Genomic DNA, 21,894 nt, shown 5'->3' with positions numbered 1-21,894 from the left:
TGTCTGATTATGGTTAAGAAATAGAGTGGCGAATCAGTGGAATACACTAGGTGCAATAGCAGGACACGATTATAGTAATCTGCTGTTTGATAAACCCAAAGAGTCCAGCTTTTTGGATAAAATTTCTCTCTTTGATAAAAAGTTGGGGAAAATTGGAAGTTAATATGGAAGAAACTTGGATTTGACCAACACCTCATACCCTATACCAAGATAAGATCAAAATGGATATAGGATTTAGACATAAAAGACAATATTATAAGCAAACTAGGAGAACAACATAAAGTTTTCTGTCAGATTTATGGAAAGGAAAGCAGTTTATGACCAAAGAAGAGATGGAGAACATCATTAAAAACAGCCTAGATAATTTTGATTACATTAAATTTAAAAGCTTTTGCACACAGACAAAACTACTATAACCAAGATCAAAAGAAATGTAGTAAATTGGGAAACAATTTTTACAACTAATATTCCTGACAAGGGACTCATTTCTAAAAATATATAGAGAACTGAGTCAAATTTATAAAAAAAACAAGTCATTCCCCAATTGATAAATGGTCAAAGGATATGCAAAGGCAATTTACAGTTGAGAAATCAAAGCGATCCATAGTCATATGAAAATTTTCTCTAAATCATTACTTATTAGAGAAATGCAAATTAAAGCATCTCTGAGGTACCACCTCACACCTCTCAGACTGGCCAATATGACCAGAAAGGACAATAATCAATGTTGGAAGGGGAAGGGATGTGGGAAATATGGGACACTAATTGGGGGTTTGGGGGGGATAGGTTTGTTACAAGGCAAATGGGGTTAAGTGTCTTGCCCAAGGCCACACAGCTAGGTAATTATTAAGTGTCTGAGGCCAGATTTGAACTCAGGTACTCCTGACTCCAGGGCTGGTGCTCTATCCACTGCACCACCTAGCTGCCCCTCACTAATGAATTGTTGGTGGAACTGTGAACGTATCCAACCTTTCTGGAGAGCAATTTGGAATCATGCCAAAAGGGCAATAAAAATGTGCGTACCCTTTGATCCAGCAATACTATTACTGGGTCTATATCCTGAAGAAATCATGAAAAAGGGGTAAAAATATCACTTGTACAAAAATATTCATAGCAGCTGTTTGTAGTGGCAAAGAATTGGAAATTGAGTGAATGCCTATCAATGGGGAATGGCTGAACAAACTGTGGTCTATGTACATTATGGAATACTATTGTTCTATTAGAAACCAGGAAGGATGGGAACTCAGAGAAGCCTAGAGGGATTTACATGAACTGATGCTCAATGAGATGAGCAGAACCAGAATACTGTATACCATAACAGCAACATGGGGTTGCTGATTAGTCTTAATGGACTTGCTCTTTCCATAGTGCAACAATCAGGGATAATTTGTGGGTATCTGCGATGGAGAATACCATCTGTATCCAGAGAAAGAATTGTGAATTTTGAATAAAGACCAAAGATTATTACTTTTAATTTAAAAAATCCATATTCTTGCGTAATTTTGCTATCTTTTTATATCTTTTTCCTTTACGATATGATTTCTCTCTCAACACATTCAACTTAGATTAATGCATAGCATGGAAACAATGTAAAGACTAGCAGACTGCTTTCTGTGGGGCTGGGGGAGGGAAATGAGAATAGGGGGAAAATTGTGAAATTCGAAAATAAATAAATTTTAAAAATATTCATTAGGGAAAAATATAAAATGAATTCAAATACTTAAAAAAGGAGATTCAACTAGAAAGTAGTTTTCAATAATCAGAGTGAGAGGTAATGAGGGGTATATGAATAAAGATTTGGGGTGAGGTATGAGAGATTTTATGTAAAGAGCAATGGTAATATCTGAGAACAGAGTGGATATGCATGGCAAGGGAAAGTGAAGAATTGAGAACAATACTAAGGTTATGAACCTGGAAGACTCAGAGAATGACAGTGTCTTTGAAAGAAATAAGTTTGAAAGAGGTTTTTTTTTTTTTTTCAAAACAAAACACCATGGCAACTTCTATTATGGAAATGATAAATAACTGGACACCTAGTTTGAAATGTCTATTAGCAGATGGTGATATAAGGCTCAGAGAAGAGACAGAGGATAGATATATAGATCTATGAGTTATCTGAATAAAGTTAAGATTAACTATATGAAAGGTGATAAAATTACCGAGAGAATTTTTTTTAAAAAGAAAAGAACCCAAAGTAGAACTTTGGGGATGTAGAGGTGATGGATGAACCTAAGTATTGTGAATCTGTGGGGAAAAACATTCTCCCCAGATAAAATAAAACTCAGAAGTCAAAGAAAGAGAACTATAAGGTTATATAAAGAGAAATGCTTGGGCTCTGTTTTAATCCCCTCCTTAATAGTAACAACAGGATGTGCCTAATTGATTTCATCTTAAAGGAGGTCTCTACTAATTTGGATATTTATAGGCAGACAACACAGGATATTCTGACAATACTAATCACCAAGAAATGTATTTTCCTACAGGAAAACCAGATCTTTAGCAACTTTTGTAACCCTCATGGCTTGCAAACTTCGGTCAGACTATTGCTATTTGGCTAAGTATTCTAAACTGGCATAAAAACCTAAAAAACCCTGAAGTTGGGGAGGCTAGGTGACTCAGTGGCTAGAGCACTGACCCTGGAGACAGGATTACCTGAGTTCAAAGATGGCCTCAGACACAATAATTACCTAGCTGTGTGGCCTTGGGCAAGCCACTTAACCCCATTGCCTTGCAAAAAATAAAAATAAAAAAATAACCCTGAAGTTAAAGCTGCTACTGGGAAGTAATGTTCCTTGGTGTACTAATGTTTTTATTTTTCCTTTATGTCTGGCCACTTGCTTTTGATCCCCAATAATCCAGAACTCATGGTGAGCAAGAGACTTCCTGGGCTTTTAGGGAACCCAGGTAGTGCACCACGAAGAAGAAACACTCATAGTTAGGCATTAAAGGTAAAATATGAAAGATAATCCAAAGAAAGGATGTTGAGAAGTGGATAAACAAGTAGAAGAGAGTAGTATTATAAAAACCCAAAGATCTGTTAAGAGTAATCCCCACTAAACACACATACACAAACACACACACATACAGAGTTAACAATGCTTTTATGTGGGCAATGTAGAAAAAAATAATGTTTGTACATCACACGAATATTTATCCTGATTTTTCTAACCCGCAGTCATCACCATCCAAATCAGCTTGATCCCATTCAAGGGGTTAGTTAATTGAACACTGTCAACAATAGCTGAGAAAGTATTGCCCTTACCACAGAGACATTTATGACAACAGTAAGGCTTACAAGAAAGTCAAAGGGACAGGAGAAAAAATGAATATATATCCTCCCAAAAATGATTAGCAAATGACTACCAATTTCTTACCTTCTCTAATCTTTTACAGAAGGCTTCAAATTTACCAAATATGTACATTTCTGAAACTTCAAATGTTTTTTCCCCCAAGGCTTCCAAAATCTCCTTTCTTGTTTTATGAAAAGACTTCTGATATTCCTTAAAAAGAAAAATGCAGTCCTACAACAAAAAGTATAATAATAAAAAATTGTGAGCACTTTATGGAAAAGTTTCCCTATTAAATCTCTTCTATCATAAAAAGATGTTATAAGCCAATTTATCTCCTCCAGAGTCTTCTCTGCTAAAATTATTTTTAAACTCTGTCCAGAAAAAAAAATATTGTTTTAACCTTTTGCTCATTTCCTCTTTATTTCTATTTTCCATTATTGCTATGTAAAACTATTGCCGACAATAGCTCTGGTGTGGGTCTGGACGTGAATTTGCGAGAGTCAGGTTGGGTAGACAAACATATCCAAACACCAAAGATTGGGAAATGAAAATCTACCAACTTTAGTTTTGGAAACAGACTTTTTATGGCAAAAACTTATCTCAGGAATGATGGGTTAAAGGAGACCTAGTTTACAATTTCCTGGCTAAATTTACAATATTTGTTCTTAGAAATATACATACTTCTCTATCAAAGAAACCTTTTACAACCACCTCTGGAGCCACGGATTATCCTGGGTCAGGGTTCACTGGTGAGCCAACAGATCCATACAATGAACAATAATCCACACACATATCTTTGATGGAAAAAGTCACCAAGTATATGTGAATATCACTCCTTGGGGCTGGCCCTCTACAGAAAACTATGACTATTAAATGAGTCCATCTATTATATCCCCTCTAAGATGATCAAAATCAGGACTTAAGATCATGGTGCCAACCTGATACCCACTCAGTGGTCCTCCACATCTCTGAAACTTATAGTACCCTGAATACTGACTATGAATATGTTGAGAGTTTCTTGGATAGATTTCAGTCAGAACAACCCCAAAGGAAATTTCATTTAAAAAAAAACAAATTGAGAAAAATAATTTTTCCTTTGATTTCCAAAAACTAAACCATAGTAAAATTTTTGAAGTATAAAATAATCTAGCACAAAGAAAGGAAGAGTATGCAGAGATCAAGGAGATCTGGATTTTAGTCTATCACTAACTTTGTTTCCTTTTCTGTTATACATGGAAGTTGGAATAAAATGATCTTCAAAGGGTCTTCAAAATGTTATAAGTTTATGTAGACAGTTCATAGTATCAGATTATTAAATGGAAAGTATCATTAGAGAAATGCTGATAAAATGAATTTATCAGTTACCTTTTGAAAATAATTCCTTCTTTCTATTTGTATTCCCACACATGACACTAAGCAATAACTAATAAACATCTGTTGATTAATTGGTGAATTCCTTAGTCAACTTGATGAGATTAAAGAGTACATGAACTTTTGCTGACATGGAGTACTTTCCATGAAAACAGACATGTACTCTATATAGCTTGGCTAATAAAACACTAGGAACTTCTTTGGTTAGTATTCTGTGATCAGAGATTACTCTTGATATGTGAGACGATTGAGGAAATAGAGAAACCTCATCCCTATTGCATCCTTAGCAATATGGTCTGAAAGTTCAAGGGAGAGAAAAATGCTTGAATAGTTCAAAGCATGGACAGCTGACTTATAATTTATTTTTTAACACTGAACTTGATATCAACTAACATAAATATTTTAATAAAAAACAAAAAGAATATAAAATGAAAACATTTTCCTGCAAAATTGATTATTTCAAATTCAGATCTACCATGGCAGCTCTAATATTCTCCACATAATCTTCTGCTAAAAATATCTTTCTGTTCTCTTCTATAAATTTTAATGATTCTTAGAGCTCCTATTATTATCTCTACACTCTCCTGAAGCCCCCTATGCCTTCCCTTTCAAAAATAAAGCCCATCTTTGTAATAGCTGAGCAGAGTCAAACAAAAAATATCTCTATATTTTGCTATATATGAAAAATATGCCTCATCCTACCCTTCTGGTCCATCACTTCCCTGCTGAAAAGATGCAAAGTATGATTTATTATTAATCTTCTGGAATCTTATCAGTTATCATATTGATCAGTATTATTATTTATACTGCTATAATCACTGTAGTAAGTTGTTCTCTTGACCACGTTCACCTCAGTCTATACCAAGTCCATCCAATCCTCCCAGGTTCCTCGGATTCTGCACCTAGGTCATTTCTTAATATAGCCATTACATTCATCTTCCATGATTTGGTCAAATATTCACCAACTGATGAGCAATCTTTTTATTTCCAATTCTCTGAAAAAAGCTGCTATAGATTATCTCATATATATGGGCCTATTCTTTCTTTGACTTCCTTCACATATAAATTTAGTTAATGCTAAGTCAAAGTCTATGCAGAGTTTATAGGATTTCAGAACATAAATTTAAATTACTTCCAAAGTGATTGATCAATTCATATTTTCACCAACAGTGCATTAGTGTACCTGTGCTGAGGTAGCTGATATCACAGTGGAGAAAGTGCTGGGTATAGAGAAGTCAATAGTTCAAAGCTGACCCAAAAATGTCATTTAAACTGTCATTTAAATGTCTCAGTTCCCATGCCTTTAAAAATGGAAGTAATAGCATTTATTGATCAAATGAGATATTTAAAAATGGGTTTAGCTTAGTTCTTAAAACATAGGAGGAGCTATATGGTCCCTTCTTTTACCTATCCTCTCACAGTCTATATAATACCTGTCAATTTCCTTTACAGTTTTTCTAACACAATGCTTTATTTGATTTCTATTGGGTCTTTTATACCTAATCAGTTATTCTAATTAACTTTTCTATTATTAAACAAGTATCAAATGCTGCTTTGTAGATCAAGTACTCCCCTTTCCCCCCATTTTTCTCTTGATATTCATGATCTTTTAATCCTCCAGATTAATTTTATTTATTTTTCAAGTTTAATTTAAGTAATTTGTGAATTTGTTAGCATTAAATCTATAAAATGATTTATGGGTCCCTCAGTATTGTCTCTCAGCAAGGGACTAAGGAACATGCTTAACTCCTTAGGGAGGGAGAACTCTTTTCAACAAAGGTTCATGACTTGGAATCCCAACTGATCAGAGGATTCTATTGGTATAATTAATATTTCTCCAATTATTCAAGACTGTCATTATTTCTATAAAGTGTGTATATTTGCTAAATGGAATCCCAGCTATCTGATATGTTATATACTCATTTTGAATGAAATTACTTTTTCTATCATTTTCTACTGAATTTTGTTAGTAATATACAAAAAGGTAGATTATTTTTGTAGGTTTACTTTATATCCTATTTTCAGAAGTCTTTGAATCAATTTCAGTTCATTCTCTAAAGTTCTCAAAATAGTCATATCATCTGCAAGAAGTAAAACTGCTTTCCCTTTGTCTATACCACCACCACCATCATCATCATCACTTATTCCTTCAATTTATTTCATTTGTCTTTTTGCTATAATCAACATTTCAAAAAACTGTAAGAAAAAAATTGTACTGTGAGTAATAGACCTTTGCTTTACTGGAAAAACCTCTAGCTTTTCTCCTTTGAAGATAATGCTCTAATAATAATTTATGATTTTTTAATATTTTTAGTATAAGTGTTAGAATTTCAGGAGAAACTTTTTTCTGCATCTCATATATTATTTAGATTATATTGCTTGAATATGCCCTATTGTTTGTATTTTTTCTTTAAAAATTTTTTTTAATTTAAGGCAATGAGGTTAAGTGACTTGTCCAAGGTCACACAGTTAAGCAATTATTAAATGTCTTAGACCATTTTGAAACTCAGGTATTCCAGACTCCAGGGTCAGTACTCTATCCACTGTGCCACCTAGCTGTCCCTTGTTTGCATTTTTTCTAATATTAAACCAAACCAATATTCTTGACATATATATATACACCACCAACCATTTATACAGACACATACATAAATATCCAAACTGTTAAAGATATATACTTTTCTTCATAAGTCATTGCAATCTCTACGCTAAGATTTTATGCAATGATTTTGCATAAATGCTCCTTAGAGGGGCGACTAGGTGGTGTAGTGGAGAAAGCACTGGCCTTGGAGTCAGGAGTACCTGGGTTCAAATCCAGTTTCAGACACTTAATAATTACCTAGCTGTGTGGCCTTGGGCAAGCCACTTAACCCCATTTGCCTTGCAAAAATCTAAAAAAAAATGTTCCTTAGAAATATTGGGGTTTTTTTCCCCTCTCTGTTTTTCCTTTTTGTTTATGATTTAACCTCTAGTATTTGCTCAAATGCATTTGCCTCTCTAATTTTTCGTTTGGTTCTGGTGTTTTCATCAGGAATGACTGGAAGTTCTCCATTTATTTCCTTGTAAGATTTTATTACATTTTACAGGATTTTTGGTTGACCTGTATCTTCTAACTTTTATAATACAATATTCCAAGATTTTCATTCCCTTTGTTATATTTGCACCACAGTTTTCTATGGTCCTGACTGTTGTTCTTTGATATTAGATTTCTATCTTTTTTGGAACATTTCTTCTTTGATTTGAAGGATCTTCACTTTTTGCTTTGAAATTTCTTGAAGTGATGAGTGGCTTCTATTTTGACTTTGCATTCTGGTTTTATTTTTACTAGGAATTTTTTTATGAATTCCCTAAATATATGCCCAGATTTTTCATTTCAAATAATCATCAGGAGACAACTCTATAAATGTTGGAACAATCAGACAAAAGTTACTTTTGGTCCCTCAGTATTGTCTCTCAGCCAGAGACTAAGGAACATGTTTAACTCCTTAGGGAGGGGGAACTCTTTCCAACAAAGGTTCATGACTTGGAATCCCAACTGATCAGAGGATGCCCTGATTACTTCCACCACAATTTCAATTCAATTTTACTGAAGACAATCAGCATAATACAATTTTCAAATGCAACAGAAAGCTGCTTTTTAGTTTCAGGGAGCACAGTATTTTTTTCTTTTTTACTATTTCATTTTATTTCTCCAATTACATGCAAAGGTTAGTTTTCGACATCTATCCATTTGCAATCGTATGACGTCCAAATTTTTCTGCCACCTTCATTTCCCTCCCCCTCAGCCTGGTGGCAAAACAATCTGGTAAAAGCTGTGCATGTACAATTGTGTTTAACATATTTCCATATTAGTTATGTTGTGAAACAGGAATTAGAACTAGGGGGGGGGACCAAGAGAAAGAAAAAAACATCAAAGAAGTTTTGAAAAAGTGAATATAATATACTTTATTCTGCATTAAAACTCCATAGTTTGTTTGCTTTTTTGCTAGTTGTCATAGAATTTTCCACAATAGGTCCCTCAGGGTTGTCCTTGATCACTTAACTGCTAAGAGGAGCTGCATCCGACATAGTTGATCATCTCACTATGTTGTTCTTAATGTGTATAATGTTCTCTTGGTTCTGCTGACTTCATGCGGCTATCATTTCAGGCAAGTCTTTCTATGCTTCTCTAAAGTCTGGCTGCTCAAGATTTCTTATAGAAAAACAGTAGCCCTTAACATTAATATATCACAATTTGTTCATCCATCTCCTCAATTTCCAATTCTTTGCCAATACAAAAAAGAGCTGTTATAGCTATTTTTGAACATGTGGGACTTTTCCTGGGTTTTTTTTTTTTTGGTTTTTGGTTTTGATTTTTACAAGGCAGTGGGTTAAGTGACTTACCCAAGGTCACACAGCTAGGTAATTATTGAGTTTCTGAGGCCAGATTTGAACTTCTGACTCCAGGGCTGATGCTCTATCCAATGCACCACCCAGCTGCCTCAATTTTCTTGGTTTTATGATCTCTTTGTGATATCAACCTGCTAATGGTAATGCTGGATCAAAATTCTTGCAGAGTTTTATTGCCCTGTGGGCATGGTTCCAAAATAGTTGGATCAGTTCATAACTCCAACAACAGGAGTACAATATTTTTCACAAGAGAAGGAATGGATTTTTTTAATTCATGAGCTTTAAAAACTGATATTTAAATAAGGAAATGTCCAATCACCCTTACAAAGTGGTTCCCTGATCTGTATATCTACCTGTCTGTCTGTACATCTATCTCCTTTCAGTCACTCAGATTTTTAACCTTGGAATAATCCTTGACTCTACCTCCATTTCATCTCCTATTTTCATTCTTTCCTTTTCTATTCTATTTTTACAACATCTCTCACATCCATTCTCTCTTCTTCCACAAAGCTACAACTCTGATTTAGATACGCTTACCATCTCTGAGCTAATCTATTTCAACAGCCTCCTGAGCTTTCTACTTTTTCAACTCCACAAACCACTCCGCCCATAGCTGACAAAATAATCCTCCTAAAGAAAAAGATCACATACATTCTCCTGCTCAGGTGTTTTTCTGTAACTCCCTATTCTCCTCTAATAAGATATAAACTCTGCAGATTGGCATTTTAGTTTCTCTTACTCTGTATTCACCTTACCATTCCCAGATTATTACATGTTATTAATTTTCATGAATTTCTGTACCTTCTTGCTGAGTTGTCCCATTGACTCTTGCCCAACTCAATGCTTCATCTCCAGCATCCATTTGCTTGATCATCCCCTCCTTTCTTCAAGAAAGGACTCCTTCAACTTGTGGTCAAGATGACAGAGAAGCCAGACACTGTTTTAAGCTCTCCTGGCTTTCCCTCAGAACCAACATGAATCAAGCCTCTAAATAGATTTGGGACTGCCAGAACCCACAGAAGAACAGAGAGGAACATCTTCCTGCAAGATCTGCCACTGGGAGAGTGTGGGCAGAGAACTGAGCCCCCAGAACAGGCCAAAGGGGGGGAACTAACTTGAAAACCTCAGCCGAAGCCATTGTGTGGTAGATAGCCAGGGAGATAGATCTCCAACATGACTTGCAGAGATCAGCTGATCCAGCCTCTCCCTTATTCTGACTTTCTCCAGTACAAAGAAATAATCTCAGTTGATCACATCTTGCCCCAAGGCCCAGCAGATCTTCCCCAGCACTGATTTTCCAGAGAAAGCCTCTAGCAAATTTTCTAGCCCTATTGGTCTAGCCCAGATTGTATGAGAAGAGCCCAGATCCAGCCCAAGCCTAATGAATAGGTAAGTGACACCTTGAACACAGATGATCCAGAGAAACTTTCTGAGACCTTACAGGAGGGTCCAGTCCCTTCCCAACACAAGATGCCTGGGAAAGCTAACATCCCCAAAATGAAGAAAGGCCAATACAAAGTAGAGTCTATTGAATGTTACCTTGGAGACCAAGGATACTAACTCAGAAAAGGAGGGTAGAAGGGATGAAACTTCAGAATAGAATATGAATTGATCCCCAGATGAGAAAGATTTCTTAGAAGAGATCAAAAAGGAGTTTAAAAAACAAATGGAAAAATTGAGAAAAAAAACAAGAAAAAATTAACACTACACAAGAGAAAATTAACATCTTACAACAAAAATGACAGAAGAAAACAGATCCTTTAAAAATACAATTGGACAAATGCAAAAAGGAAATGATTCCCTTAAAACACAATTGGGCAAATGGAAAGGCATGCCAACTCCTTCAAAAGTAGAATTGACCTACTGGAAAAGGAGATACAAAAGGTAAACAAAGAAAATAATTCTCTAAAATAATGGATTGTAATCTGTGGAAACTAATGACTTCATGAAAAACAAGAATCTGTTAAATAAAATTTAAAAAGTAAAAAAAATAGAAAAATATATAAAACATTTCACTGATAAAAAAATGACCTGGAAAATAGACCCAAGAAACAATTTATGAATTATAGGATTACTTGAAAACCTTAAAGCAAAAAACAAAAAAAAAATCTTGGATTTCATACTTTAGTATATATTTAAGGAGAACTGCCCTAACATCCTGGAATCAGGGGTCAAAATATTCATTCTAAGAATACATCGATCCCCTCCTGAAAGGCATCCCAAAATTAAAACATCAAGGAATATTGTGGCCAGATTCCAGAATTATCATATCAAGGAGAAAATCCTACAAGAAGCCAGAAAGAAACATTTCAAATACAAGGAGCCACAGTCAGGATTACATAGAACCTGGCTACATTAATTTTAAAGCATTGAAAGGCCTGGAATACAATATTCCAGAGAACAAGGGAGCTTGGATTACAACCAAAAATCCACTATCCAGCAAAACTGAGTCTTCTCTTTCAGGGGAAAAGAAGAACATTTAATGAAATAGGTGACTTTCAATCTTTCATGTTGAAGAGACCAGAGCTAAACAAAAAATCTGATCTCCAAACAGGAGATTTAAGAGATATATGAAAAGGTAAACAGGGGAAAAGGAAAAAAAACTGTTATTCAATAAGATTAAATTGGTTACATTCCTACCCAGAAGGAAGATTCTCATAAATCCTGGGAATTATAACTCTATTATAGGGAATACAATTAGGCTTAAAGTCTGGACATTCATGGTATGGCCAAGACTTTGATGGAATGATTTAAAATGTAATAATGATTTGGTAATTATAATTTTGAATATGAATGGGATGAACTCTCCCATAAAATAGAAGTGGATAGCAAAGTAGATTAAAAACAAGAATCCCACAATATGTTGTTTACAAGAAACTCAGGTGAAGCAGAGATACACATACAGTGTAAAGCAAAAAAAAAAAAAAAGCAGGGGGTAGCAATCTTTATCTCAGACAAAGCAGTTGCAAAAACAGATCTCATTAAAAGAGATAAGGAATAAAACTATATCCTCTTAAAATGTTCCATAGGCAATGAAGTAATTTCAATATTAAATATGTATGAACCAAATTCTTAAGAGGAATAGCTAAATGAGTTATAAGAGGACATAGACAAAAACTCTACTGGAGGAAGACCTCAACCTCCCTCTCTCAGAATTAGATAAATCTAACCATAAAATAAACAAGAAAGAAATGAAGGAGGTGAATAGAATGTTAGAAAACTTAGATATGATACAACTCTGGAGAAAACTGAAATGGGAGAGAATGAAATATACTTTTTTTCTGCAGTTCATGGCACTAACACAAAAATTGATCATATATTAGGGCAGGGTCATTCAACCTTACTTTTAAAAGTTTTTATTGAAATAATAGACAATATATTTTGATTTGCCATTTTATTAAGAGTTCTGTAATAGCTTGGCTTCATTTAATAAAGCATTTAGCAAACCCACTGGGAGGCTGCATAAAATTGCCCTTTGGGCCACATTTCAGACAGCTCTATTTGGGACTTTAAAACCTCATTATCAAATGCAGAAAGGTAGAAATATGGAATGCATCTTTTTAAATCACAATGCAATGGGGAGATTGACTTAAAACTGGATGGAAACTAAAAAACCAAATTGAAAAAATGAGTGAATCAAATAACAAACCATAGAAATAAATAATGAGTTCATCCAAGATGACAATAATGAGACAACATCAAAACTTATGGCATACAGTCAAAGCAGTCATTAGGGAATATATTACACATCTCAAAATGTTTACATGAATAAAATAGAGATCAATGAGCTGAGCATGAAATGAAAAAAGTTAAAGAACAAATTAAAAATCCTCAATTATATACCAAATTAGAAATTCTGAAAATTAAAGGTGAAATTAATAAAAATCGAAAGCAAGAAAATAATTGAACTAATTAGATAAAACCAAAAGTTTTATGAAAAAAAAACTGCTTTTGGTTACTTTGATTAAAAAAGAAACCAAATTACTAGTATCAAAAATGAAAAAAGGTAAATTCACCTCCAATGAGAAGGTGAATTCACCACCAATTTAAATTACATATTAAAGTAATAATTTTTTGCCAAGCTGTATGCCAATAAATTTGATAATCTAAGTGAAATGGATATTTACAAAAGCACAAATTGCCCAGGTTAAATGAAGAGGAAATTAAAAACTTTAGAAAATCCCATCTCAGAAAAAGAAATTCAAAAGTCATCAATGAACTTCCTAAGGGAAAAAATCTCAAGGAACAATTGTTTCTGATTCTATATAAATTATTTGGGAAAAAAAGATGAAGGAATGCTGCCAAATTTCTTCTGTGACATCAATATGATGCTGATAACTAGAGTCAATACAGAGAAAGAAAATTATAGACTAATTTCCCTAATGAATATAGATGTAAACATTTGAAATAAAATATTAGCAAATTATAGGAAATTATCACTAGGATAATTCACTATTATAAAGCAGGATTTATACCAGGAATACAGGGTTGGTTCAATATTAGGAAAACTATCAGCATAATTGACCATACCAATAACGAACCTAACAGAAATAATATGATTATCTCAATAAATTCTGAAAAAGTTTTTGACAAAATATAGCACCCATTCCTACTAAAAATCCCTAGAGTGCCCAGGAATAAATGGATTTTTGCTTAAAATAAGCAGTATTTTATCAACAAGCATTATATGTAATGGGGATAAACTAGAAGCATTCCCAGTAAGATCAGGGCTGAAACAAAGGTGCCGATTATCACCACTATTATTCAATATTGTATTAGAAATGTTAGCTTCAGGAATAAGAGAAGAAAAAGAAATTGAAGGAATTAGAATCAGTAATGAAGAAACAAAAACTCTCACTCTTTCCAGATGATATGATGGTATACCTAGAGAACCATAGAAAATCAACTAAAACACTATTGGAAACAATTAGCAACTTAGTAAAGTCACAAGTTATGAAATAAACCTACACAAATCCTCAGCATTTCTATATATTGCTAATAAGAATAGCAGCAAGAGATAGAAAGAGAAATCCCATTTAAAATAACCTCAGACAATATAAAATAACTGGCAGTCTATCTATCAGAGTAGACTAGGAAACTTTATGAAAACAACTATAAAACACTTCACACAAATAAATCACATCTAAATAACTAAGCAAACATCAGTTGTTCATGATTGCTCTGAGCTAATTTGATAAAAATGGAAATTCTACCTAAACTAAATTATTTATTTAGTGCCATACCAATCAAACTTCCAAAAAATTACTTTGGAGAGCTAGAAAAAATAGTAACTAAACTCATAAGAATATCAAGGGAATTAATGAAAAAAGTACACAGGAAAGTGTCCTTGCCATAACAAATCTAAAATTATATTATAAAACATAAATCATAAAAAATAGAGAGGTGGATCAATGTAATAGATTAGGTGCAAAAGAGACAGCAGTAAATGACTATTATTTACTGTTCAATAAACTCAAAGAATCCAGTTTCTGGGACAAGAGCTCACTCTTTAATAAAAACTGCTGGGAAAATTGGAACAACATCTCATGCCCAATACCAGAATAAGGTAAAAAGGAGTGCAGGACTTAAACATAAAAAGATAATAGTATAAGTCAATTAGGAAAAAAAAGGAATAGTCTACCTGTCAGATTTATGGAAAGGGGGACTTCTGGCCAAGATTGCAGAGAGAAGACAGGCACAGTTCTAAAGTCTCCTGATCTTTACCCATCTAGCATATGAAACAAACCTCTTAACAGAAATCTGACCCACAAAACCCAGAAAGAAAAGCCAGGAGAAAGAACATCTACCTCAGGATTTGTCTCCCTCAGCAACACTGGACGGATTTAAGCGGGTGAGTCTGGGCTCAGAGGGCGGATCAGCACCCAGATCAACCAGATTAACTGCTAAATTGGAACCAGGAGTCTGAGGGCCCGAGAGCGGGACCTGCTGGATCAGCGGTGGGGCTAGATGGCAGGGGTTTGAGTCAACTAGGGAGTAGAGGCACTGGTGTTGGTACTGTCCCCCCCAGGAGCTTGCAGACAAGGGCAGTGGGGAGAGTTTCTGTGCAGGAGAGCTGCAGACACCATCCCTCGGCTCCTCTGGTCTAAGGAACTCAGAGTCTACACTTCCATTACAGCTCAGACCTCTTCCCAGAGCAAACAATTGCAAACTACTTCTGCCTCAGGTCCAGGTGTGTGAGCAGAAGAACCAGCCCAGCTGAGGAATGACCTCAGGCCAGGGTGAAGCCCACCATTGATTGAAGGCAAAAGAATTCAATAGCTCCAACTCCTCACTTCAAGCAAAGGGTGAAGGCCTCGATCAAGGTCACAGACACTCCGGAGAAAGCAACCAGCACCTCCTACTGGCCAGCCACAGAAATTGCACTCAGTGGGTAAAGCCTTTATCAATCCCAGGCTCCTGTGAACCAACCTCTCCCCAACTCAAGGTCTTAGCAAAATGAAGACGGGGCAGTGGAAAGGTGGAACCACAGAAAAATTCTTGGAAGAGAAAGACCCTAACTCAGAGAGACCTAGAACCTCTGAGGAGAATACGATCTAGCTTCAACACAGAAAGACTTCCTTGAAGAAATAAGGAAGGAGTTTAAAAATCAACTGGAAAATTTGGGAGAGACAATACCTTGCAACAAAAAAAATCCTTAGAAAATATAATTGAACAAATACAAAATGAGAATAACTCTCTCAGATCCTCAATTGGGCAAATGCAAAAAGAAAATAATTCTCTCAAACCCTCAATTGGTCAAATAGAAAGCTCTTTCAAAAGTAGAATTGACCAATTGGAAACGGAGTTGCAAAAGATTAATGAAAAAACTCCTCTCTAAAAAAAGGAATGGAGTCTATAGAAACATTAATGACTCCATGAGACAGCAAGAGCCAGCTGAACAAAGTCAAAAAATAGAAAAAATAGAAGAATGTAAAATACCTCATCAGGAAAACCACTGACCTCGAGGAGAGATCGAGGAGGGGCAACCTGAGAATTTTTGGATTTCCTGAAAACATTGAAGAGAAAAAAAAAAGCCTAGACTTAATATTACAGGATCTAGTAATGGAAAACTGCCCTGATATCATGGAACCAGAGGGCAAAGTAGTTATTGAAAGAATACATCGATCCCCTCCTAAAATGAAAACACCAAGGAATATTGTGACCAAATTCCAGAATTATCAGATAAAAGAGAAAATCCTTCAAGCAGCCAGAAAAAAAAAACAATTTAAATATCAAGGAGCCACAGCAAGGATTACACAGGACCTGGCTGCATCAACATTAAAGGATCAAAGGGCCTGGAATGAAATATTTCAAAGAGCAAGGGAGCTTGAAATGCAGCCAAGAATCCAGGGGAAAAGATGGACATTTAACAAAATGGAAGAATTCCAAAAATTCCCGATGAGAAGACCAGAGCTAAATAGAAAATTTGGACATCAAACAGGAGGTTCAAGAGACACATGAAGAGGTTAAAAAAAGGGGGGAGGACGGTAAAAGAAAAAAAACTGCTATCCAATAAGTTGAAACTGGCTATATTCTACCATGGAGAAAAAAGATTCTCATAAATCTTGAGAATTATAACTCTAACAGAGAGAATATACCTAGCCAGAAGCGATGGACATTGGTGACCTATCCATGAGACTGCTATTCAATGAGATGTAACTGGCTTTAACCCCACTTGGGAGAAAGACTAATAACTCTCAAGAATTTTAACTCTATTAGATAGAATATACTTAGCTAGAAGTGACAGATACTCAGAATTTTCTATGACTCAGATAGAATGATCTAATAAACACTACCTCCTTAAAATGGGAGACAGGAAGGAGGTGGGAGGAGGGAGGGGATTGAATGGGGTAAATCTCATTACACTAAGAGGTTCAAAATACCTATGGTAATAGATTGGAAGAAGGGAAGAGATGAGAAACACCTGAATCTTCTTCTCATCAGACTTAGCTTAAAGTCAACTTACACATACTTACTTAAAAAACATCTAACCTTTCAAGTATTAAAAGGGGAAAAGGGGAAAAGGGGAGGGGGGACAGAGAAAGGGAGGGGGAGTGGGGGAAAAGGGGGAACTAACAAAAGGAAGAGAAGGGAAAAGGGAAAAAGGAAAAGGGGAAACAAGGGGAGATATAGGAGGGCAAACACACTGAAGGGGTGGTATTCAGAAACAAAATACTGGGGAATACGGATAAGGGGGGGAGGGGAAATACAAACAGATTTATGGAAAGGGGAGCAGTTTATGACCAAAGAAGAAATAAAGAACATTATAAAAAAACAAACTGGATAATTTTGATTACATTAAAAAGTTTTTGCACAAACAAAACCACTGCAACTAAGATTAAAAGGAATGTACTAAATTGGGAAACAATTTTACAACTAATGTTTCTCATAAAGGACTCAATTATATTCTATAATATATAGAGAAATGAGTCAAATTTATTAAAAAAAGTGATTTCCCAATTGATAAATGGTCAAAAGTAAATGAAAAGACAAATCTCAGACAAAGAAATCAAAGCTACCTGTAATCATATAAAAATTGTTCCAAATCATTATTTAGAGAAATGAAAATTAAAGCATCTCTGATGTACCACCTCCTATCTCTCTTGTGATTTCCTGGTCACCAATAGAGTGAAACAAGACTGTATCCTTGCTCCCATTTTTAGCATGATGTTTCTCAGCCCTATTATTAGACTCTGAGGATGAACATAGCATCATGGTCAGCTACTTCACTGATGGCAAATTCTTCAATCTGAAATACTACAAGTAAAGCCCGAAGAAAAAGAAATGACGGAGCATGATCTTGCTTGCAAATGATTGTGTACTCAAATGCAGTCTCTTTAGTTGAGATGTACAGACTGATTCTCCGCTCCTTGTGCTAAGTTTGGTCTTACAATAAACATCAAGAAAACACAGGGGTACCATCAACCAACACCACATCATTCATATGTGGAACCATCAATTACAGCAAATGGAGAACTTTTGGATACCATGGATAAATTGACTTTCAATGGCAATGTACTTTCTAGGGAGGTGCACATTGATAATGAAGTTAACACATGCATCGCCAGAGTTAGCTCAGTATTTCAGAGGAGTATTAGACTGACTACAAAGTGAAGGTCTACAGAATCATTATCCTGTTCTCATTTGCTGTATGCCCAACAAACCTAGAGGGTCTACCAGTGCCAGGCCAGGAAACTGAATTGCCTCCATTTCAATTGTCTTAGGAAAATTCTGAAGATTACCTAGCAGGATAAGATACTAGATCCTGAGATCCTTTCTTGAGCTAAACTGCCAAGCATTCAAATATTATTACAGACAGCATGACTTTTATGGGCTAGACTCATTATTAGAATGCTATACCCGTGCAAAAACAGACTATTTTATGGAGAACTCACATAAGGCAAGCACTCAAGGTAAAGGACTTCATGCAGAACAAAGTCTCTCTTAAGAACTTTGGGTTGATTGTGTAGCACAGGAAACACTGGCACAGGACTGTCCATCATGGCATGCCCTCATCAGAGAGGGTGCTGAGCTCTTTGAGTAAGACAGAATTGAAGCAGCTCAAAAGAACTATGAATGCCTAAATTTAGATTAACTACCCTGGGTGTTCACATGGACAATTTGTGAGTATTCTCAGTTCACATTGGTCTGATCAGTCACACTTGGACACAAAGTAACTAACTCATCTTGAACATAGTGATTTCATCTTGGTGGTTTTCAATAATCAAAGACAAGAATCAACCAATCACGCTGATAGAAAATAAGTTCCTTTGGATGAAAGGTTTCTTCATTTTGTCTTTTTCTCTACTGACATCTAATTCAGAGTCTTGCATACAGATCTATTAAATTGGAATTAATGAATGGGTTATTTTTCTCAATTTCTTATTCAAAAAATGAGGGAGTTTCACATCTAACTATGTGGAAGGCAGTAATTCTAGAAAATATAACTACTTTCTTTTTTAACTATAATATTTGTGATGTTATGTTATTAAGTATTTGCTTATTTTTTCATGAAGTAAAATTAAGAAAACAATTCTTTAGGTGCTGGCTAGTTTATATGAAATGAAAAAACAAAACATTTAAAAATAAATTCAACAAGTAGATCTATAATTAATACACAATTAAGCTTCATTTGTAAAATTCTGGATATTAATTTCATGATATATATATATATATATATATATATATATATTCGAATGCTAATATCCCTAAATATAGAATGACTTTTAAACTGTAAAAAAAATACAAAAAGAATTAAATTAGTTCACATTTTAACTTTTTCATATTTTTAAGTTTTCCCTGATAGTCATGTGATGAAGTAAAAGTTCAGGCTACAGTATGTGATGCAGGGACACAATCCACTGCATTTGTTATGAGAGGGAAAAAGAATGTCCATGCTAGGGAGGGTCAGATATGTGTTTACTGCAGATTCTCAAGAAAGAGTCTTTAAAAATATCACCTCAAATTCTAACTGTGAAAGAGAACTTAATCAGAGCTCTAACCAGAAGTCTATAGAGCAACTCCAATTTTGGAAAGATGTTCTCAAAATCCAAACTACTTGGAGTGAAATGGGATTGAGTTGCCCTGATTTGGAGGTAACAGGGAGAGTCAGTAATCTTAATATCTAGGCAGCTAGGTGATGCAGTGGATAGCACTGGACATATAGTCAAGAGAAGCTAAATTCAAACTTGGCATCAGACACTAATCTAAACAAATTAGGATAAATCACCTAATCTTGCTTGCATCAGTTTCTTCCTCTGTAAAATTTAGAGAGAAAATGGCAACTTATTCAGTATCTCTGCTAAAAAAAACCCAAATGTGGGCATGAAGAGTCAGATACCACTGAAACAACTGAACAACAATACATAATACTCTGTTGTGACCAGGAGTTTTTCAAGCATATTAAATCCAGCTATTGGGAAAGGCAACTAAGACTGTAAATTGCAGGGAAGCTACCAATAGGAACTGACACAGGAAAGTTTTACCTGGAGGAACTCCTTATACTGATGACACAGTTGATCCAGACTTTTTAAGAAAAATTGCTATATTCAGATATGATGACATGGTTGGATAATACTCCAGGAATTATCAAGAACTTTTGGCTTCTAAACCTTTGACTAATTCTGAATTCTAACAAACTAGTTGATCAATTAACAAGTATTTATTAACATCCTATAATGTGGTAAATATTGAGCTAGGCACTGCAGTTACAAGATAATCCCTTTTCATAATGAGTTACACTCACATGGGAAAGATTAAAAAATACATAATATAATAATTATATAATTATATGTGTAATGTAGAATACATATGTATTATATGTATAATGTATAATAATATAAAGTTAATTAAAACAACTATATTCAATTGTGTGGGAAGGTCAGGAAAGTCAGTGGGTCACAAAAGGCTTCATGTAGAACATAGTAACTAAAGAGAGTGAGAGACTCTGTAAAACAGAGACCAGCAGGAATGTGTCCCAAGCATAAAGACTGGGGGGGGGATTAAGTGTAAAGCTAATCTGGCCTGATAATAAAGTGCAGGAGAGGGAGTAATGTCCAGTGAGAATGGAAAGGTAGACTGCAAACAGGCTGTAGAAGACTTTAAAAGCAAAACAGAGAAGTTGTCACTTTATTCCAAAAGCAACAGGGAGCCACGGGAGTTCAATGAGCAGGGTAATGACACTGTGAAATCTATGGTTAAGGAAAATTACTCTGGTAGCAACAGAGAGGATAGACTACAATGATGAGACTCAAGGCAAGGAGTCCAGTTAGGAAGCTGTCCAAAGGTGATGAGGACTGGGTGAATTAAAAGAAGAGGCCAGATATAGAAGACATTTTGCAAGTGGATGCAAGATTTGGCAACTAACTGGATATGTATGGAGAGTTGAGAATACAAAATGAGAGGCTGGAAAATCTGAGCTGTCTTTAACAAAATTAAGGAAGTTTGGAAGAGGAAAGGAAAAAAAAGATAATGAATTAGTGCAGTGTAGTGCTAGAGATGTTTAATTTGTCTCTGGAAAATCCAGTTTGAAATAAAAGCCTTGAAACTTTATCAGAACAGTTCTCTTCTCAACCTGATGTTTAACTAACCTATTCTATTACCATCCAAATACCAGTGTGCCAATAATGCTTAATTAGGCACTATCAATATTCACCAGTTTCATGAAGCTATCAATTGATCTTAGAGTTTTAACTCCCATTCTTCTTTTCTATCTGATCATATTTCAATTTCCCCAAGATGACACATCTATTTTCCATGATTTATTATCAACTCCTTTCTAATCAGATTTCCAGGGGTATAACTAGCAATATCTGTTTATAGCAAAGCTATAAACTTCAAAAGTTGGGGAATAGGTGTTGGAAATTTACAAGGAAGTTTATCCCACAAGTCCAAGTTAGTGGAAGGATAGAGAATATCATCTCAACTCTAAATCATCAAAATGGCTTATGACTTAACTAAGAAGCAAAAATGTATCTGGTTCTCTCCTAGAATTGTCAAGTTTGAACTGAATTTCTGTGATATCACTTGAGAGGTTTGAAATTAGAGGGAACCTCTCCCCCAATCTTTGAACATTGCAGCATTATCAGCAGCACCTTAGTTTTATTATGATGCCACAATCCATTCTCCATAATGGTCATATTCACTTTATAAACTACTGTCATTTTTGTTTCACTGACATTCAAAACCTTCCAAAATTTTTTTTATCACTCAAAAAATAAGAGTAGTAATAAAAGTCAAAGTGGGGATTGTATTATATCCTGAAATCATTTAAAGATCATTGATTGGAGATGATAAAACTTTTGGAGACAACTTCTCCTTTTGGGATTGAGTCCTGGGACCCCCT

At 35.0% G+C, this 21,894-nt stretch overlaps 1 protein-coding gene across 1 annotated transcript in view; it reads right to left on the bottom strand.

Annotated features, from left to right (window-relative positions):
* The window catches only part of LOC141523566 (dynein axonemal heavy chain 8), a 412,522-nt gene that overhangs the window by 336,813 nt on the left and 53,815 nt on the right, over window positions 1-21,894 (bottom strand). Inside the window, exon 12 of the mRNA XM_074236848.1 lies at window positions 3,375-3,521. Coding sequence (XP_074092949.1) covers window positions 3,375-3,521 — 147 coding nt within the window. The remainder of the gene's footprint in view (window positions 1-3,374; window positions 3,522-21,894) is intronic.

This window comes from Macrotis lagotis, chromosome 5, assembly GCF_037893015.1.
Source record: "Macrotis lagotis isolate mMagLag1 chromosome 5, bilby.v1.9.chrom.fasta, whole genome shotgun sequence".
In the NCBI taxonomy this organism is placed as follows: Eukaryota; Metazoa; Chordata; class Mammalia; order Peramelemorphia; family Peramelidae; genus Macrotis; species Macrotis lagotis.
Note: the sequence above shows the minus strand (reverse complement) of the source record. Positions and strands in the feature narration are given on the sequence as shown.